Raw genomic sequence first — 21,551 nt, 5'->3', positions numbered from 1 at the left:
GAGTAGAGGTGGCAGTCATTATTTTCCACCGCCCAGTTCCCAACTCTCACTTTTGCCAGAGAAGGGAAGGACCGGCCCCGCCCACGCCCGGCCCGATCTGGGAGGCGGGGCCCGCAGCGACCCCCGAGGACGGAGGCGGGGTCTGGTGGCAGTGCTGCCCCTCCCCCTTGGTGTGGAACACCCTGGGCTGCTAGAGACAGCTGAGTCCCCCAGGCCCCCAGGCAAGCATAAGTGTGTGTGGGGGAGTCAATACGGGCGCCTCCGCCCCCTCAACACTCAAGGTAGGGGCCCCAGCCCCAGGCCGCCGATGTCTCCCCAGCGGGCTCAAAGGGGCCGGCCCCGAGTAGGTGGGGCCTGGGTGGGGGCGCTGACTTCACACCCCTCCCCCTCCGGCCGCTCGCGGTTCAGGGAACACCCCGCCCGCTCCCGCTCCAGTGCGGCGGGTGGGGGCGGCCGTGAAGCAGCCCGAAGCCCTGCAGCGGCACGGGGAGGAGCGCGCATGGGCGCGTGGCCGCCACCCCCGCGCAGCCCCACGCGCCAGCAAGGCCCCCTACGCTCAAGGGCGCGCGCGGGCCCCGAAAGGGAGGCCGCGCGTGGCGGTGAGAGCTGACTCTAGGCTTGTGTCCCCCACTCCTTGACCACTTAAACCCCACCCCCCAACCCCTCCAACCCGTTCCAGGCCTCAGACTCCGCACTGACCTGACAGGCCGAGACATGTTCGCTGTCGAAACAGGACCGAGTTGAGAAGCCAAAGACCAGGACCCCCCCCCACCCCGCGCGCTCGGCGCCCCCCCCCAACTTCGGCCAAGGGGGCCGATGCCGCCGAACCCCGAGCTGCTGGCTTCTCAAACTCTGTCGCTCCTAGGTCCAGGGCCCCGTAATCAGACGAGCCCCCCGCTCCCCCGTCTCTTCAAAATGGATGAATCAAACCAGCCGAAAATGCGCCAAAGCTGCCGTGCAACCAAACACACTAGGGCTTATGGGCTCCGCCCCTACACACCCTGTCATTGGCGGTTCCTGCCAGATGCGCCGAGCTCATTAGTCAGTTTGAATCATCACGTCTCCTACGCCCCGCCCCACTTTCTGATAGGCTCCGCCTCCTCCGTGGGTTCCTGTTAGTCAAGATGCTCTGAGAGTGCACGGCCGCAAAACAAAAATGGTCGCTGGTCGGCCCGCCCCCTGGTTTCTACTCCAGAGTTGCAGATTCGTCTTGGGTCGCATCTTCGAACGACTAGAAAAAAGGGTTTATATAGGAGCCAATGTCATTTAGTGTTAGTTTAATTATATTTCATTTCGCCTGCCTTAATCATCTAGAAACTCCACTAATAGCGAAACCTGTGGGAGAAGCAGCTGATTCGTCATTATGAGGCTGCTTCAGAATTGGAGGGAAATTCCATAGGTTCAAAAAATTTGACCTTAAACCCACAAGTCCCTTCCCCTCGCTTTCGCATTAGCCCACAGGGGTCCAACCGCTGCTGGAGCACAGAGGCAGGATCATACTCAAATAATAACTTCACCCCAATTTCCGTTCTCCATTCTGGACCTGAGGTCTACTTCAGGGTTAATAAAGTCCCTGACTCAGACATTTCTTACGGAGGCCCAATGATTAGGAGCAAGAGCTCTGGGTCCACAAGATGTTTCGGTTTGAACCTCAGGTCCAAAACTTAATAGTTGTATAACTTTAACTCTGTGTCTCAGTTTTCTCATGTGTAAAATGGGGAACAATAGTTCTTAGCTTATAAGGTTATTAGGATTAAGTGAGTTGATACATGAAAAGCCTTTAGGACTATCTCTGGCACACAATAAGCGCTATGTAAGTGCTTAAAATGGCTAAATTCAATTTTTGAAAGATGGATGACCTGATCCGTGGGTGGAGGTAGGTGGGACTGGTTAAAGACCCAAGTTAAATAATTTAGGTAATGCAGATCATTCCACTGAAATCCATGAACATTTGTTGGATGCCTAAAACTCAGAGGCAGAGCTCAGGATCCCTATGGGAACAGCTAAGGTTTACCCAGCCATTGTAAAAATAGACTTCCATCCCTGCCACAGGCAGCCTGTTAATAACCAACTGAAGACACATGCCATAAACAAACAAACCCATCACTGTCTGCCCCCTGAAGTTCTCCTTTGTAAAATCTGGGTACTCTAAGGTAAGAGAAAAGCACAGTATACCAGTAAAGCATTAACGTTATCTTTTGCCTTTTCATGTCACTCCACCCTTTTTATCTAAATGTTTTTTTCCCTTTATTAGTAAAAAGATGCATTACGTAAATTAAATGTATAGCTCAGTGGCAGTAAGTACATTCACATTGTTGTGCAACCATCACCACCATCCATCTTCAGACTTTTTCATCAAATTCAACTGAAACACTAACCATTAAATACTAACTTTCCATTCCCTCTCTCCCTAGCCCCTGGCACCTGCCATTCTTCCTTCTGTTTTTATGACTATTTGACTACTCTAGGAACCTCATATAAGTAGAATCAAACAGTATTTGTCCTTTGGTGATTGGCTTATTTCACTTAGCATAACGTCTTCCAGGTTCATTCTTCATGTTGTAGCATGTATCAAAATTTTCTACCTTTCAAAGGCTGAATAATATTTCATTGTATGTCGTACCACATTTTGTTTACCTGTTCAATTGTCAGTGAACACTTGGGTTGCTTCCAGATTTGAGCTATTGTGAATAATGCTGTTATGAACATGGGTGTACAAATATCTCTTTGAGCCTCTGCTTTCAATTATTTGTGGTATATGCACAGAAGTGGAATTGCTACATCATATGATAATTCTACTTTTAATTTTTTGAGGAATCTGCATACTATTTTCCACAGCATTCCCACTAGCAGTGCACAGCGTTCTGATTTCTCCACATCTTTGCCAACGTTTGTTTTCTGTTTCTTTGATAGCCATTCTGTTTCTGTTATGATAGCCAACGGGCGTCTGAATATATTTTGACTAAGTGTATTGTCAGCTATATTATTGTCAAAATGCCAGTGCAGAGACTGGGGTGGTGCAGTGATCATGAGTGATTTTGTGGGAGGCTGTTTCATTAGGGCAGATTGCTAGTCTTTTAGCAAATACCATTATTTGGTATTGTGAGATGAAGCAGAGGAGTTCTTGTTACTCATTTATTAGGTAATGAAAGGAACTGGCCACAGTCAACATGTCCAGGCAGTTGTCAAGTTCAGCACAGGTCTTCCAGGCCTTGGCCTTATAGTTTAGTTCAAGGCCAATATACACATATACATTGAATGAAGGTCCTTCCTCTTCCAAGGTGAGGGTCATATCCTACCTCTTTCCTCACCTCAGCTTCAGTTAACATCTTCCCTCCATTTGTTTATTCACGCAGTATTTCAACAAACACTGTCTCTTAGGAAGAAAGTAACTTAAGACTTGAACTTCTAGTTACTTTTTAGTAAAGAATTATGCCTACAAGAACCCTAGCATTGTCTCCCTCGCTGCTAAGAGAACTTGGAATACAGTCTCCAACGTGAGCTCCCTGTAGCCCATCCTCAAACTATCTGCCTGGGGCACCTGTCGCAACCACAACCAGTTTGTTGGAAACTGAAGAAAGACACTGATCATATGATAGGTTAGATTTTTAGAAGGGACATATACATAACAATACTATGAAAATTATGAAAACAAAAAAGTCTCAGGAGACAGAAAAGCCAGTAATTCCTTTTCCTTGGAAATGAGATTTAATGGCCACTTAAACCCAATGCTTAATTTCTCCTTTGACTTTAGTTATTCTTTGAGAAGTAGCCTTTGCCTTCTCCCCTGTATGTTAAAAACCGGTAAGAAGTGACAGTGCTAGAGCGGTAGGACTGATGACTCCTCCTTCCAGTCTCTAACAAAGACCCATTTCCTTCAAGAGTATGCTATAGTAGCTGAGAGTTTTATAAAAATGCTTGAGCATTTACTGTGTGCTGGGCACTTCCAGTTCTGGGACCTCATGAAAGTCAGCCATCCAGGTCTGAAGACAGACACTGCTTCTGCTGACCACAAGAACACAAAAAGTCACCTCTCTTTAAAGACCCTGCCAGGAATTAAAGAAAGCTTCTCCTAGGCTTTTTTTTTTTTTTTAAACTTTTACCTCCAACCTGCTGACTCTCTGCCCCACCATACTCAGAAGAAAGGAAGGGACAGAAGAGCTGTGTGTCTGGTTAACATTTCTGCAAATCCAGAGGTCAAGGAGCCTGCCTGGAGATAGATTCATGGTTAAGAAGGATGCTCCTTTGCCCTCAGATCACAGCCAGATAAAGGTTGGGTCAAAATCAATTTAAACTTTTAAATTCATTTTCTGAAATTTATAGTTCTTTGGCTCTAGACTTCCATCTTCCTCTCTACTTTTAGCCCCTTATCAGAGGCACTATTTGTAAAAATCTTCTCCCATTCAGTTGGTTGCTGCCTCTCTACTTTTAAGAATGGTAAGAGCTAAGTTTAGGTGGATTTCTGCTACTAAAACAAAAAAGATGTACAACTTGACATCTAGTTTAAATTGAGGGAAAAACACCCAAAAAACTAACACTTGTTTTGCTTGACACCAATAAAATCCATAGAAAACTTTTCCTTGTAACATTGAAGGAGACATTCTCTTATCCATCTAAACCACTGACAAATATTGTGAAGTGAACATTGCTGAAAGGGTACCTCCACGGTAAAACAAAAAGAGCACTGAACTTGTAATCAAGAATATCTGTCTCTGAGCACCATGATTTTCTACCTAGGTGACCTTTGGCAAATTTCAAACTCCTGAGCCTCAGCTCCTTCAAGTGTAAAATGGGAATAATTATACCGGTCCTTACCTACTTCACAAGGTTCACATAATGACAAGAAAAAAATGGGCTCACCTGTGAAAGTAGCTTGTACACTGTGTAGCACTGTGGGAAGCAGAATAGATTATATGGTCTTCACTGAAGGAAAAACCCCCAAATCCAACAGCTGCTTTATTCCTCCAACAGAACACAACCATCCTTAAGCCCTGGGAACAGAGTTCACAAAGGCTGCCCATAGCCAGAGAAAAGGTGACAGTGAGAATGATGATAATCATCTTTCAGCACTGTGAATGTCCAAGGTGTTGTCACTCACCACTATCTCCTAACCATCCCTGGGCAATTGATCTATTTCAGCCATACCCAGTATACGCATGAGTCCACCAACTACCGCCAGCCTCTCTGCCTCTCTGAATTCCAGCCCAGTATCCTGACTGCCTAACAGACATCTCCACGTGAATGCCCAAAAGCTCAATTTATCTATGCCAAACAAAGCGTCCCCCCTTCCTGCACTTTTCTTCTCTCCTGTTTTTGGTGATCTGTGGTAGATGTAATATACAATGCTACCTTCCTAAAGCATGGTGCTCACCCCATCCACACAGCTTCCATAATAAAGTCTAAACACTTTACACTAGCATTTAAGCTACTACCAGAGAGCTTTCTCAAGCACAAATCCAGTATCACTCCGCTTAAGATTTCTCCATGAACTGGGGAAAATATTTGCAATGTGTATGACAAATGGTTAATATCTTTAATATACAAGTACAAAGAGCTTTTATAAAACCACTAAGAAGACAACAAAATAAAAACAGACATAGGCTACAAATAGGTGACTAACACAATAAAATTGACTAATATATTAAAAAATACACTCACTCATAAGAAAAAATAATTTGAAAAACTTTTCACTTCCCAAATTGGTAAAGGTTGAAAGCAGTCTTGCTAAGGATAGAGTAAACTGGCTCCTCAGGCCCAATTGGTGGGAGTGTATATTGGTACAAACATTTTGGTGGGAAATTTGGCACTATATTTAAACTTAAAGTGTGTGTACTCTTTGACATACTTCTAGGGATTCCTAAAGAAGTTTTCACATAAGTTTATAAATAAATAAAGATGTTAGTTTGTGGCATCAAGAGAGGAAAAAGAAACAACCCGAACATCCATTAATAGGTAACTGGTTTCATAAATTATAATACATTCATACAATCTTAAGCAGCAATTAAAAGGAATGAGGTAAAACTATATGTTCTTATATGGGGAGATATACAAGATACATTAAAAAAAGGGGGGGGGGTCAGATGACTCTCTTAACAAGGTTGCAGGCTTGATTCCCATATGGACCAGTGAGAAGCAATGACGTAGGCTTGGAGCTGAGCATCCGGTGGGCGGCCAGTTTGCTCAGTGGTTAGAGGGTGGTGCTCATAATACCAAGGTCACCGGTTTGATTCCCACGTGGGCTAGTGAGCTGTGCCCTCCACAACTAGATTGAAAACAACAAATTGACTTGGAACTGAGCTGCGCCCCCTACAACTAGATTGAAAAATGATGACTTGACGTGGAGCTGATGAGTCCTGGAAAAACACACACTGTTCCCCAGTATTCCCCAATTTAAAAAAAAAAAAAAAAAAAAAGACTGGTTGCAGGAAGCCATATATGAGCCTTTTTTTTTTTTTTAAGGGGAAGGGTGGACAGCTGGGACTGTATATGCAGAGAAAAATCTGGAAGAATATTCAAAGAATTCTATCTCCTTCTAAAACATGTCTGTATTATTTGAATTAAAAAAACAATTTTATTATTGGCTCTACTACCAACTAGTTGTGTGACCCCAGGCAAGTTCCTTAACCCCACTACTCCTCAGTTTCCTATCTGTGGCAGGCATAATAATGACCCCCCAAAAATGTCCATAACCTAATCTCAGGAACCTATGAATATGGGGTGGGGAATTAATAAACTGATCTCAATATGGGGAAATTAACCTGGATTATCTAGGTGGACCCAATGTAATCACAAGTGTCCTTAAAAGTAGAGAGGTGGGCAAAAGATGTCAGAGTGATGAGATTTGAGAAAGACCTGACCAGTTATGGCTGGCTTTGAAGGTGGAGGAAGGGGGCCATAAGTCAAGGAATGTGGGCAACCTCTAGAAGGTAGAAAAAGTAAGAAAATGTTTCTGCCCTAGAGCCTCTAGAAAGGAAAGCATCTTGAAATTAGCCCAGTGAGACCCATTTAGTACTTCTGGCCTCCAGAACTATAAAATAATAAATTTCTGTTGTTTTAAGCCAATTTAAAAAATGTACTCATGTCTATGTATTTTTCAATAAGAAAACTAAAAAAAAAAAAAAAAAAATTAAACCCTTCTATAGTTCTCCACTACAAGAGAGGTTCAAATGCCTCAGCATGGCCTACGAAGTTCTTGATTTGGCCCAATCTCCAGCCTAATTTTCTCACAGTCCCCTCCTCCACCCCTGCCAGCTCTAGCTATAATGAACATCCACTGCTCTCTAAGCAACTATGCTATTTACTCCATGCCCCCATGCTGTTATTCACTTTATTCTGTCTGCCTAGAATGCATTTCCTCTTGTAGTCCTCCAGTTAGTAACACTTATCCAGCTCAAGTGCCCTATCTTCCATGAGGTTTTTCCTGATCTCCCTTCTTACCCCTCCCTGCCCCTCCCCCCATGACTACAAGAAGTAGACTCGGAACTGCCTGCAGTGAGATGCAGTCCTTTTGTATGTCCCACTCCCTTCTGGATTGCCCTTCCTGGGCAGGAACCTTCTCTTCCCCAGGTCTTCATCCCATGCATGTAAAAAAGTACCTGGCACATGGTGGGTATCCACTGTCAGCTAAATTAATTAAAAACCTATACAATCTGTCGAAAATCTTTCTAACCTTATTTTCTACTGCTCTACAGCATGAGCCCTTTGGTCTACTGGCTAGTTCCCAAATCTGGGTAAGAATTATAAACTCCCTTTCTTCCTATTCCCACTTCTTTCACAATTTGTATCCATCCAAGTCCTACTTCCTTTTAAGAAATCTTTCTTGACCTCCTTTTCCTTTGAACTTCTATGGCATAAATCTTTATATCTCCCACAACTCCTACTACAATACTAGATACGTAAAAGGTATGTAATCTAAAATGATTTAAGTGTAAATACAATTATTTGAAAAAAAAAGCTTTGCATTAAAAATGGTTGAAAACAGGGCGGCCAGATGGCTCAGTTGGTTAGAGTGTGAGCTCTTAACAACAAGGTTCAATTCCCACACGGGATGGTGGGCTGCATCCCCTGCAACTAGATTGAAAACGGCAACTGGACTTGGAGCTGAGCTGTGCCCTCCAAAACTAGATTGTAGGATAATGACTTGGAGCTGATGAGCCCTGGAAAAACACACTGTTCCCCAATATTCCCCAGTAAAATAAAATTAAAAATTAAAAAAAAGATGGAAAAGTCATTAAAAAAATGATTGAAAACAAATTTATCAAAATGTAAGTGAATGGTGGTTTGGATTTTTCTTCTTTTCTCCATTTTCCTTAATGAGTAGATTTAAAAATTTTCATTATAAAGATAGTAGAAAACCTATATGTCCATTTAATAAATTACTTTCAATTTCCACCATACTGAAAAATTGTTAAATGGAAAAACTTCAAGGATGCCACCACCAAACCACACACATACCAAATGGGAGGCAGTGCACAGTAGTAAAGGGCCTAGTTTCTGGAGCCACCCTGCTTCAGGTTACACATCAGTTTGCTAGCTGTTTAACCTTGAGTAAAGCCTTGATTTTTTGTGCTTCAGTGTCCTCATTTATATATATCATAGAGTCATTGTAAAAATAAAAGTAATCCATGTGACGTGCTCAGAATATTTGGCTTATACCAATACTCAGATGTTAGCTACTGGCAGCAACAGTTGAAAATGGGATGGCTGTTAAAATCCCTATACTTGCAAACCAGACAGCTCACATTCAAAATTAAATGATAGTAACTGTATCTGGGTGACATCTCTTAGGAAGTGGAACTTGTCAGTTAAACCTCTTAGGATATAACTGTACTGCATGCTATTCAAACTGCACTGAACTTAGCCCCATCTTTAATTACATGCTAATCTCTATTCCACACATGAACATGGTCTCAAAATTTAATAGAAACCAAAAGTTTCAAACCCAAAAGGGGTCAATTCTGTTTCTCTAAATGTCTAGACTTACTTTCTAAAATAGGTTCTTTAGGTCAAATGTTCCCCAGAAACCTACAGGACAGAATGGAGATATGGAATTAGACACCTTGCAGTTATGTCTTGGCTTTATTACAAATTTAACCAACTGCCTTTCAGTCAAATTTTGAGACATTTATTTCCTCAAACATAAAAAAGGAAGAACTGTTGGCTTTCATATTTCCAAGATACCGTTAAGAAGCACATAAGCTCACAGAACTGAGTTTATACCAAACCAGACATTGGTATTCAATGCTACTTGACTGCCCTTCTCATGATAAATCATAAAATGCCTACCATATCTCCTTCTTCTTCCCATCTGCTTTCTCCTCTTTATTCCCATTAACCTGTAGTTAGTTCCTAATCATATGGACTTTGAGTGTGAATCAAATTAGAGTGTAAAGAAAAGGTACAACAGTACCATCACATAATAAAGTACTGTTAAGTACATGTGATGGCTAATTTTATGTCAACTTGATTGCACCATCAGGTGCCCAAATATTTGGTCAAACATTTTCTGGGTGTTTCTGTGAGAGTGGATGAGATTAACACTTAAGTCAGTAGACTGAGTAAAGCAGATTGCCCTCCCTAATGCGGATGGGCCTCATCTAATCTGTTGAAGGACTAATTAGAACAAAAAGCTGACCCTTTGCTGGGTAAGCAAGAATTCTTCTGCCTCATGGCCTTCAAACTGGAGTATCAGCTTCTTTCAGCCTGTCAGCCTTGGGATTTGAACTGGGACATCAGCTCTGCAGATTTTGGACTTGCCAACTTCTATAACAGCACAAGCCAATTCCTTTCCCTGAATAACCCTAATGTAGAGGAATACCATTATTCTACTGAAACTCTGGAGATAAAATTTGAGAGAAGTCAGATTATGCTTGAAAGTCAAAGAGAAGGTAGGGTTTTTCTAACAATTAAGATATATTGTAGATATATTCTCCAGTGTCTGGTATTTATGGCTGAATCAAAAATACATGTACAGTTTTTCCAACACACATCATTTTCTAGCGGCTTCCTAACTATTCCAGCTTGCAGCTTTGGAGATTATTTGGCTTTAATAAATGAGTCATTTATACAGCTGAGGACTCTTCCTATGCATAGTGAACCAAGAGGGGTGGAGGGGAAATGGGTACTGAGGTTTGTTTCCTTGGGCAGTCTGGTCACTGGATTTTATAAAATACTGTGGAGATTTTCACATCTTCTAACCAGGGCCTTAGATCATGTCAAAAGCAAGCCACTGTCTATAGAAGGATGACAGGTAGGAAAGCTTCATGTTAGATGGGACAGCGTCTTGAGGACAGAAGACAGGCCAACTAAAGAAAAGAATTAAATCTGGAGGTGGCAGGATGGCTCAATTGGTTAGAGCGTGAGCTCTTAACAACAAGGTTGCCTGTTCAATTCCTGCATGCGATGGTGGGCTGCGCCCCCTGCAACTAGAGATGGGAAACGGCAACTGGACTTGGAGCTGAGCTGCACCCTCCACAACTAGATTGAAGGACAACGACTTGGAGCCGATGGGCCCTGGAAAAACACACTGTTCCCCAATATTCCCCAATAAAAATTTTTTTAAAAAAGAGTTAACTCTGGAGACAACAGGAAGAAATGAGGAACCCAAACGTACCTTAGCAATAGCTAGGAAAAGTGACTGCAGTAATTTTGGCTCGTTAGCAGTAACAAAAGAGCAAACCATCACTTCCTGCTGAGGGGCCTTCCTTGACCCATGGTCTCTTTTTCTTTGCTTGTTTGGTCACTTAGCTATTCTGTCTAGACTAGAAAGCCAGGGCAGTCACAATCCCACAGCTCTGTTCTCAGCCCTTCCTTGGGTCTCTTAGAACACTCTATAGGGAATGCCTTGGGTCTCTTAGAACACTCTATAGGGAATGCTTATGTTTTCTTTTTGGCCATAGACCAGCTGAGTGGTTGGAGGGGCATCTTGTCTTAAATATGGAAACTTCTCTAGGAAAGGGCTTCAACAATATCCATGTTCCAAACAATTTTATCCAAGAGGTGGCATCCGAATGATAGGATCTGATATTTTTAGTATAATCATATTTTGATTCATGTAAATATTTTCCTCTTTGTTTTGCCTTTTCTTTATGAATAGGGACACAGAGAGGAATTAGTTATAGTTCAATTTCTTCTTTAATTAGTTTTAGGCCTGTAATTTCACCAACTGGGAGAGAAAAATCCAGAAGGGCTGGCAGGCCCTAACAATTGCCTCTAGCAATGCTTGAAAAGGCAGGTTTATCCTAAGTCAGAAAATTCAATTTTTTAAACTGGTCACATTTCCCAACAGTATTTGGGATGTTACATCAAGTACTGAATTGGTACTAGGCAACTGGTACTAGTAAATTAATAAATAAACAGAATAACATTTACCTTCTTTTTTTTTTTTTTAATTGGGGAACAGTGTGTATTTCCAGGACTTTATTGGGGAAGAGTGTGTTTTTTCCCAGGCCCCATCAGCTCCAAGTCAAATTGTTCTCCTTTCAATCTTAGTTGCGGAGGGCTCAGCTCAGCATCAAGTCCAGTCGCCGTTTTCAATCTAGTTGCGGGTGGCGCAGCCCACAATCCCATGCGGGAGTCCAACCCAGCAACCTTGCTGTTGAGAGCACACGCTCTACCCACCTGAGCCATCTGGCCACCCCTCCAGCAGCTCAGCAGCAGCTTGTTGTCTTCACTCTAGTTGCTTAGGGTACAGCTCACTGGCCCATATAGGAATCAAACCGGCAACCCTGTTGCTCAGAGCTCACGCTCTAACCAACTGAGCTATCCGGCCACCGCTTACCTTCATTTTTAAAGAAGGTATTTGAAAAATGAAGTCTCCACTTCCATAATACTCTTGAACAATCAGCATAAAATAACATTTTAATAAATTCACATTAAAGGCCAATAACTACTATGAATACAAGACTTATTTCCCATTTATTTGTGATTTTGCAGGGGTTCAGACCAGTGAATAAAAATCAATTTTCTTCTTACATAAAAGGAATTTGTTATTCCACTATTATCTTCAGAATCACTGTAAGAAAAACACTACCTGAAAAGGGTAATACAAAAGAGAACTTCAAGGTCTCAAAAGACTGTGTAAAAGTTATAATAACTGGCATCACAAACAAACAAACAAACAAACAAACAAATCAACTAACCAACCAACCAACCAACCAATCACTGAATGCTTGGCTCCAATTCTCTTTCTAATATTTGGCCTCTAATCTCTCTCTTAGGACAACAATTTTCAAAATTGGGTGTACACCAGAATCAGCTGGAGAATTAAGAGACCCAACAGAAGCCGAGGCCTGGGTTTCTGCATCTTTATGAAGTTTGCCAGCAATGGTTTCCAAACCAGGCTTATCAGAATAATCTGGGAAGCTTTGAAGAACAACAACAAAGTCCCAGGCTTCACCCCTGGATATTTGGATTCAATAGGTTTGAGGTTGGGACATAGAAATCTTAAAACATTTAAAAACTTTTTAACAAACTTCCCAGGTGGTTCTGACCAGTCAGACTTGGGAACCACTGCTTAGGACACTTATTTAGATAAGTGTCTCTCAAAGAACTCCAGGCATGTGAGTTCACTAAGAATATTCATAACTTTGGGTCGGTTATACATCACCATCCTGTGAGAATATAACAAATTAAACTGTCTAGAAGTGATGTTATCCTAAAAACCATACCCGATTTAGCACTTACATCACCTAGTGATTTTCTGTTTATCTACTCCTACCCCCAGGCAAATGTCTGACATAATATTTGTTTGCGATGGCTGTTAAGTGCTACCCACCCAGATTGCTCGTAAGGAAGTTGCCCCACCGGGTTTCATTTTATAAACCTCTCCCTCTTCTTCCATTCAGATTCCCAGGGCTCAGAGGAACAGACAACTGGGCACCACAGCCAACTGATGTCACCTGCAGCATTACGCATCAAGACATCAATCCAGAAACCTGCAAACTCCACCCCTACCCCACTGGTATGGAGACACTTAGAAAACCCTAATATGAGAATTTCTTTGGGGAAAGAAATGCTCTCACCACACAAGACATTTTAAAAGCTTGACTATTCTTGAAGCCAAGACAAAAGAAAGCTAATTATGACTTTAGAAGCTTCAAACATACAGTGACTTCTGGGTCACCTCCAGGACCCCCAAACCCAAAGACATCCAACCCCACTCCTTCTGTATCTCAAAATCAGATGTTTAAATTCAAAGCCCAACACAGAATCTGAAAGCCATGACCACCAAGGAATTTGGGAAATGACCTTTGGTCTCATTTGCCTCTCTACTGTGGTCATATCAGATTGAGATATCAACCTACATCAGATGGAAAATAAGCTCAAAAGCAGGTGAGAATTATGATCCTTAAAACACAGATATTGATTTCTAGTCCTTCCCACAAAATCCCAGATCACAAATAGAGCGATGAGATGATTTTTCTTAACAGAAGGCACTAACTGGGTCACGTGAGCCAGCAGCAAGCGAGAACCAAATTGCAGGAGATTCAGAAACATGGGTCCCAGGTGTCTTTTCTTAGTGATGATGGCCGTCCTTACTGTATAGTCGGCAGGAGACAGTTCAAATGTACTTAATAAAATTGCTGGGTGGGCAAACAAAGGGAAGAGATGGAAAGACCTCTTAGAACGGGGAGGAAAAACAAGAGAAACACTACTAGCAGCAGGCCCAGCTGGAGGAGGGCTTGGTTTGTAGGTTGATGTAGTCCCCTTGGGTGGACAAAGACATATCTTCTCTGGAATTGCTCATCATCTTTTCAATGAGGACCCTAAAAAACAAATTAAAAAAAAAAGGCTGAGCAGCTAGATGGAGGAAAGGGAGAAACAGCAAACATTGTCTGTCTTATCACCAGATGGCATTCAGTAAAACCACAAGGTTTAAATGCCCCTTTTCCCCCAGTTATCTAAAGAGAGAAGACAGCATCCCTGACCTTCAGAAGCCGGCATTCCAGTGGCTCAGTCTGTTCTTGTTTGCTCAGAAACAAGAAAAGAAGGTCCAAGGGGCCGCAGTGGAAGATGAGTACCTCTGTGTGCCCACTCCCAGAACAGCATGGGGTACTTACCTCATGGCCTCATTAATATTTTTGTTCTTCTTGACTGATGTTTCTGTCCAACCTGTGAAACCGTTCTCTTTACTGAACCGGTCAACCTGGTCTCGGCTCACTGCCCAAGGGGACAGATCACACTGGCAAAAAGAGGAAATAGAAGGCAATATCATAAATATCCCAGGCATAAGAACACTGCTCAGATACTTGTGGATTTAAAACCTTTCCATCAATGGCTATGAACAGTAGCATCTAAAATCTACAGTCAATATTCTTCCCATAAGAGGACTGAGCATCCCTTGAAAGGATATAGGGATGATTTTGCCAACTTGAGAAGGGAAAGTGGATGCCCAGAATCAAAGTGTATTTTAGATACACTTACTCTCGGAACACAGATTGAGGCCAGGGGTCATTTTCTTAGACTGACCACGTACCTTGTTGGCCAAGAGCAGGCAGGGCACGGGCTCTCCACTGGGCAGTGTGAGCTTGCTGTCTAAGTCCTGTTTCCATCTTTGGCTGTTGCTGAAGGTAGTGGCGTTGGTAACATCAAACATAATAACACAGGCAGAGGCATCCCGATAGTACAGTCGTGTCATAGATGTGAAGCGCTCCTGCCCTGGGAAGACAGGAGAGTTCTTTAGAAGGTGATCCTGAGACCCAGTCCTAGAAGCCCCTCTGACACCCTGTTCTTTCTACCTTCATTGTCAGAGAGAGGTCAGTATGCATAGTGGTTGAGTCCAGATTCTGCACCCAGATTCCCCAAGTACATTTACTATCTATGTGACTTTGGACAAGTCAAGCTTTCAAGTGCCTCGTATTTCCCATCTGTAAAGTGGGCATAAAAGCAGTAGCTTTATCACATGGTTGAGCATTAATGAGTCAGTGAATCTAAGACTTAGAAAAAGTGCTTAGCACATAATAAGGGTTAGCTATGATTATAATTATTGTTTCTATTTTCTGGGGATCTTATTTCTCACCAAGATCAGCTGAAAACCTGGAAAAAGCACCCTCCCCCTGCTGTGGGAGCATCCACCTATCGTCTGGACAACCCACCACCTTGCCATCTCCACCCATATAGAGACTACTCTACATTTATTCAAGGCAAAACATCTGCAGAAAACATCTACAAAAGCTCTATGTCTATTCAGCTCATGCATTCTCAGAGCACCTCAGTCATTCCAGCTTTAGAAAAAACTTCTGGTTTTGCTGACCCACTTTTTCTCTGGTAGCTTGCTGGTAAACCAAAATGTCTCCCCTTGTTCCTATTGAGTCCTCCCGGCCTACCTGCAATATCCCACAGCTGGAGCCGTACCACCTCTGAGTCAGACCACTGGAGAACCTTCAGAGCAAAATCCACTGAAAATATATGCATAATATAGTTGAATAAAACTTACCTTTAAACAATCCACAGAAAATTTCAGATCAAATACGCAGTCACAACACTAGGGACACACAACTCCTATTCATTCATTCATTTAATTTTTAAGTACTTAATAAGCTGAGATGAGCCCACTCTCATGTATTAAGTATGGGGCAGATCATTCATACTCACCCTCCAAAGGGGATCTTCAGCTTTTACTGTCATGTCAAACCAATTTATTGGATACTACTTGTCTCCAAGGCTGGGGATAGGTGGGTGGGGGTAATTATGAAAACAGCTCCTAACCTCAGGTTAAGCAGCTCCTGGGAGATTTAGGGGCTGTTCTCAGGGCGGGGATGATGGGGTAGAAGGGGGAAATGAGGTAAATGTGGTGGCTTGTGCCTCTTCTACATTCAATTTCACTCTTGGTTTCTAATCCAACTGCATTATGATAAAAACACCCCCTTGGGGGAATTCAACATCCTCCACAAGACTTTGGGAATTATCTTGGGCAGGAATGGGATAAAGTGGGAAGGTCCCAGAGGACTGCCAAGAAGAAGACTCAGCATGGCTGATGCTTAAGAGCTGTGCTGGAACCCACCGCCACATATGCAGATGCTGAGACCCCATGCGTTTCCGCTCAATGAGTATGCCAGAGGAAGAACTTTCTGGTAAGGAGACAAATAGGATAATTTTTACGTTTTGGAAATATGTTTTTCCACAGTTGGGACAGAAGTGAAAATTTGGGGAAATTCAGAATAAACACTGAAAAGAAATTAGCAAGAGTTAATTATGTTCTTTACTAAAGGAAAACTACAGAAATTGCTATACATTTAGTGGGACACTTTTAAGCCAATTCCATGCAATAGGGACCCTCATATTGTTTAGGAGTGAGGGGTAAAGTGGTCGAGAAACAGTCTTTGAAACTTTAAATCCTTAATTTTGCTGGATGTTCTTAAGGAGGATGTTTTAATTGCAATGTGAATGCTTGGTAACTTTTTAGAATTCCATAATGAACACCAGCACACATTTTCAAAAGTTACACTGGTGCAAGTTTTTTCTTTTTAATAATTGTTTTATTTTTTTTAAACATGTCCCATGCAATATTTAAGCATTCTGTATTTTTTTTTTTTTTTAAGATTTTTATTGGGGAAGGGGAACAGGATTTTATTGGGGAACAGTGTGTACTTCCAGGACTTTTTTCCAAGTCAAGTTGTTGTCCTGTCAATCTTAGTTGTGGAGGGTGCTGTTCAGCTTCAAGTTGTTGTCCTTTCAATCTTACTTGTGGAGAGCGCAGCTCAGCTCCAGGTCCCGTTGCCGTTGCTAGTTGCAGGGGGCGCAGCCCACCATCCCTTGTGGGAGTCCAGCGGCAACCTTGTGGTTGAGAGCCCACTGGCCCTGTGGGAATCGAACCGGCAGCCTTCGGAGTTAGGAGCATGGAGCTCCAACCGCTTGAGCCACCGGGCCAGCCCCGAGTTTTTTCTTTTTAACGGAGATAAGTACATGTTTGTTACTCTCCCTCTTCACCAGCTCTGCCCAGCTAAGTACCTTCTAATTAACAAAAAGCCATTTCTACTTCTGAAAAAACAGTCCAAAGACCGCACCTGGAAAGAAATGAATTAACTCTTGGTGTTCCCTTCCTTTCTCCCTTCCCCAGTTTAAGAAAAAGGGGTGGGGAGTTAGGTCAGAGACGTGGTATATTTCACATTCTTTAAAGAATTCCTAGGTTGCCTCTATATAGGCAATCAATGGACAAAAACCACACAGCTCATCAGCCCTGATAAGCATCTGCTTGTGTGGCCAAGGGGCTCTCCCACGGAGGCATTCCCAAAACAAGCTGGGCCAGATTAAACAATTTTCTACTCCTTCTATAGCTGCCTGGAACTCCCGCGAGAGGCAGGGCAGCACACCCCACCTCGCCCCCGTCGGCGCCTCACCAGGCCCTCCACAGGGTCTCAGCTGGTCCGTGGCCTCTTGGAGGGCTGCAGGAGTTCAGAGTTCCCCCGAATTCAGAGTTTCCCGGCTAAACGCAGAAATTGCTTATTTTCTCCCCCTCCCTTCCCCGTGTCTCATCTTCACACCCTCGCCTATCTCTTTCCAGGCAGTCAGCTCAGGCTTGATAGACCTAACGGGGGAAACCTAAGAGAAACATGCAAATCAGAACCCTAGCAATCATTCCCTCCAGGATCCCAGACACCTACTTCCTGCCCCGAGGAAGGACCCAAGGATACCGAGTCCCCCACCCCACTGGAGTCCACAGCTCAAGTCTGTGGTCCGGGCCTCTTGTCCACCCGGTGTCGCCGCGACATCTTACCTCCCACCGTGGACTTGTAGTGTTTGCTGAAGCTGTCCTGGGAATATCTTTGCACCAGGGACGTCTTGCCCACTGCGGCGTCCCCCACCACCAGCACTTTGAACAGGTGATCCCGGCTGCCCATGGCTGGAGGGGTGGATGTTTTAAGGGAGGCGGGAAATGGGGGTGTCGCTGGTTTTAACCCCTTTGGCTCCGGATCCTCTTCAAACTGAAGTTCGGCATTTTGCCCATCGCCCTTTGGGGCTGCTCTGACGTGAAAGCAAAAAGGGAAACTTTGCACTTAAACTTGACGCGCTTCCTCCCCGTGCGGCCGCAACCTGGGTGGGGCTCAGGGTGCGAGTTCCGAGCCCCTGGCTGTGCGCACTTTCTCCCCCTCCTGGCCGGGCCCAGCTGTGGGAAAACAGGATGAAGCTCCGCAGTGCCTCACCCGCCGGTACTTCCCCGGAGTGGCTCCAGCGAGCGACTAAACCCGGGCCAGCTCATTTCCCGGTTGGAGCCAGAAGATGAGGGCCCTCCCTTCACTGAACAAACCAAACTCAGAGGAAGGAGCGGCTCACATCTTCACTCCTTGACACAGGGGATGATGTCCCTCTCGCCTATTCTGACGCGTCACGTGCAGGGTTGCTTGGAGCACTACATTTCCCAGCTTACCTCGCGGTGACGAGACTAGCCAAGTGCGGGGAGTCGCCGGCAATGCCTCCTGGGAAATGTAGTTTATGCAGTATTTTTGGTTTTTAAAAACTACATAAAGTTTCAAAGCTTTTGAACTCCTTCAACCCTTCGGAATCTTATTTTAAAATAATTCTGGAATAGAAAAGATCCTTCAGAGGCGATTTGTTCGACATGATCTCATCTGCCTAAATCCCTCCCCAGATAGAATCCAATCCTCATTATCTTTAATGGAGCTAAGATTAAAAATTATTCCATAGATTCCAGAAATTATTCCACTAATAAAAGCTCAAGAATCATCCCTCATGTTCCAAGTGAAGTCCATTTCCTATTTTTTCAGTTAGGTAGACAAACCCAGGATCTTGTGAACATGATAAAAGCCAACTCTTATATTTCCCCCATGACCCCAATATCAGTCAAGTTCAGGGACACTTGATCAAGAGACTGACCCTTACAAAAAGCCATGCTGTTAAATGTTAGTTATTAACATTTAATAACTAGCCACAGCAGTAAAGATAGACAGAAAACAAGAGACAGTTCCTCATTCTCACTTCCACAATCCCTAGTCTAGCTACACTACTCATATGTCATTTGAGCTGGAAGCTAATTGGAGTACACTGGGAGTACTCCTCCATTTGTTGCTGCTGTTGCTCATGAATAATAATTAAACTATAGTTTTGCAAATAATTTTAACTTTTTCAGCCTGTGACTTTTTTGACCTGCCTGTTCTTTAGGTAAGAGTTAAGAGGACCTGAGCTTAATGGCAAACAAGATGAGCTTGTTTCGCATGCTTTTCTCAGGAATAGAAGAGAAAGTAGCAGGACCATGAGAAAAGAGACCTGCCTAGGTTTCCTGATAGAAAGTCTTACATATGTTCTGTGAAGAAGGGAACATGGTTCACAACTTGTTTAGCCCAAAACAAGGTCGGGCTGGGCTACTCATCTCCCAGGATCTCAAACTCATTTCCAATGGTCTTTTCTCAATTCCCATTGCCTTTGACATGGTTGACCATTCCTTGAAATTTGTCTTATATGGCTTCTGTGACACTGTTCTTTCTTTTCTCTCTACCTCTCTGATGATCACCTTTTTCTTCCATCATTTCATTCCATCCCATCACCCTCTGAGTATTTCCTTAGGCTTGACTCTTGGCTCCTGAGCTGATCATTTTTTAAACTCTTTAGTGAATTGCCCTTGGCCTCAAATATCTTAGTCGTAAATTTATTTATATCTTTATTGTCAATCAATTATGTTCAACGGGCCATACAGGCACCTCTACTTGGAAATCCTGCCACAGCCTCCCTCTAACTACATCACCATAAAACAGCTCCTTTTCTTTTCTATTTTTTTTTAAAGAAACTTTTTTTTCCTTTTTTTTAAAGATTTTATTGGGGAAGGGGAACAGGACTTTATTGGGGAACAGTGTGTACTTCCCGGATTTTTTCCAAGTCAAGTTGTTGTCCTTTCAATTTTTGTTGTGGAGGGCGCAACTCAGCTGCAGGTCCAGTTGCCGTTGCTAGTTGCAGGGGGCGCAGCCCACCATCCCTTGCAGGAGTCAAGGAATTGAACCAGCAACCTTGTGGTTGAGAGCCCACACTACAACCAACTGAACCATCTGGCACTGGCCCATGTGGGAATCAAACCGATAGCCTTTGGTGTTAGGAGCACGGAGCTCCAACCGCCTGAGTCACCCGGCTGGCCCAACAGCTCCTTTTCTTAGCTTCACTATTTCTGTCACTGGCCTCACTACTTCTTCTCTCCACTCAGCCTTCAAACCTCAAGCATTTTTTAAAAAAATTATTTTATTGTGGTAGGAACACTTAACATGAGATCTATCCTCTTAACACATTTAAAAGTGTGAAATACAATACAAAAAATACAAAAGTGTGCAATATAGGTACAATGTTGTACAGCAGATCTCTAGAACGTATTCACCTTGTTTAACTGAAACTTATGCCTATTGGTGAGTGACTCCACATTTCCCCCTTTCCTAGTTCTTGACATCCACTATTCCACTTTCATTCTATAAATGTGGCTATTTCAGGTACCTCTAATTGGAATCTAATTGGAATCATGCAGTAGTTGTCTTTCTGTGACTTGGTTGTTTCACTTAGTATGATGTCCTTAAGGTTCATCCCTGTTGTTCCTTATTGCAGAATTTCCTTTTTTTTTTTTAATATTTTTTTTATTGGGGAAGGGGAACAGGACTTTATTGGGGAACAGTGTGTACTTCCAGGACTTTTTTTTCCAAGTCAAGTTGTTGTCCTTTCAATCTTAGTTGTGGAGGGTGCCGTTCAGCTTCAAGTTGTCCTTTCAGTCTTAGTTTGTGGAGGGCGCAGCTCAGCTCCAGGTCCAGTTGCCATTGCTAGTTGCAGGGGGCGCAGCCCACCATCCCTTGCAGGACTCGAAGAGTTGAACTGGCAATCTTGTGGTTGAGAGCCCACTGGCCCATGTGGGAATCGAACCGGCAGCCTTCGGAGTTAGGAGCATGGAGCTCCAACCGCCTGAGCCACTGGGCCGGCCCCCTCTTTCTAGTTTTTTAAAAAATTTTTAAAAATTTCCAAGCCAGACATTTTCTTGGGAGCCATATTATAAGATCTTATATTTAGTTCCTATAATAAAATACAATATAGTGCAGTAAACAGCACTATACTGTGCTTTATTCACTTTCTAAATTTCAGCTGAAGGAGACAGCAAACTTGAGGAGACTGTCAGCTGGCTGACCTCAGGGTTGGTGGTGTTGCCTATAGTTACGCTGCAAAAGGATCATCAGAGATGGGCTGGCGCCTGGGAGCCATGTTTTTGAGTGTCCCCTGGAAGATGTTGTGTACTTCAGTAGACAGTTATTTTGCGCTAATGGAAGATGTCTCACGAGCAAAACTGAGATAACAGGCACCATATTTGTGATAATTTCAGGAATGTTTTTGCGTTCTCTATACACCGGAGCAACTTGGCCAGCTGTTTCATCTGGCTCCAGGCATAATGTGAATGCACTGGGTTGAGAGAAATCTGCATATGAATATATGACCTTGAGCAAGATATTTAACCCCTCTGAGCCTCAGCTTCTCCCTCATAAAATGGAGATATTTACTTTGCAGTTATTAGATAATATTAAAGTTATAAATAAGACTTATGTAAAAGTACACTGTACAGTATAATATACTGTATA

The 21,551-nt window shown here is 43.1% G+C and overlaps 2 protein-coding genes across 4 annotated transcripts in view; both read right to left on the bottom strand.

Moving 5' to 3' along the window:
- The window catches only part of NUCKS1 (nuclear casein kinase and cyclin dependent kinase substrate 1), a 31,209-nt gene extending 30,300 nt beyond the window's left edge, over nt 1-909 (bottom strand). Inside the window, exon 1 of one of the 2 annotated variants that reach the window (XM_033092438.1) lies at nt 700-909. In XM_033092438.1, coding sequence (XP_032948329.1) covers nt 700-716 — 17 coding nt within the window. In that variant the 5' untranslated portion in view covers nt 717-909. The remainder of the gene's footprint in view (nt 1-699) is intronic. The other variant, XM_033092439.1, reaches the window with a different exon arrangement.
- A 10,988-nt stretch (nt 910-11,897) lies between these two features.
- Nucleotides 11,898-18,337, bottom strand: RAB29 (RAB29, member RAS oncogene family). 2 transcript variants are annotated; one of them, XM_033093681.1, is made up of 6 exons: nt 18,144-18,337; nt 17,717-17,964; nt 15,327-15,398; nt 14,477-14,658; nt 14,061-14,182; nt 11,898-13,766 (listed from the first exon to the last, which is right to left on the bottom strand). In XM_033093681.1, the coding sequence occupies exons 1-6, from the start codon at nt 18,197-18,199 to the stop codon at nt 13,655-13,657; spliced, it is 792 nt and encodes a 263-aa protein (XP_032949572.1). In that variant the 5' UTR covers nt 18,200-18,337; the 3' UTR covers nt 11,898-13,654. The 2 variants fall into 2 exon arrangements, with proteins under 2 accessions (XP_032949572.1, XP_032949573.1); XM_033093682.1 differs by having other exon boundaries at nt 18,274-18,314.
- Nucleotides 18,338-21,551: the final 3,214 nt, after the last annotated feature.

This window comes from Rhinolophus ferrumequinum, chromosome 22 (genome assembly GCF_004115265.2).
Source record: "Rhinolophus ferrumequinum isolate MPI-CBG mRhiFer1 chromosome 22, mRhiFer1_v1.p, whole genome shotgun sequence".
Classification (NCBI taxonomy): domain Eukaryota; kingdom Metazoa; phylum Chordata; class Mammalia; order Chiroptera; family Rhinolophidae; genus Rhinolophus; species Rhinolophus ferrumequinum.
Note: the sequence above shows the minus strand (reverse complement) of the source record. Positions and strands in the feature narration are given on the sequence as shown.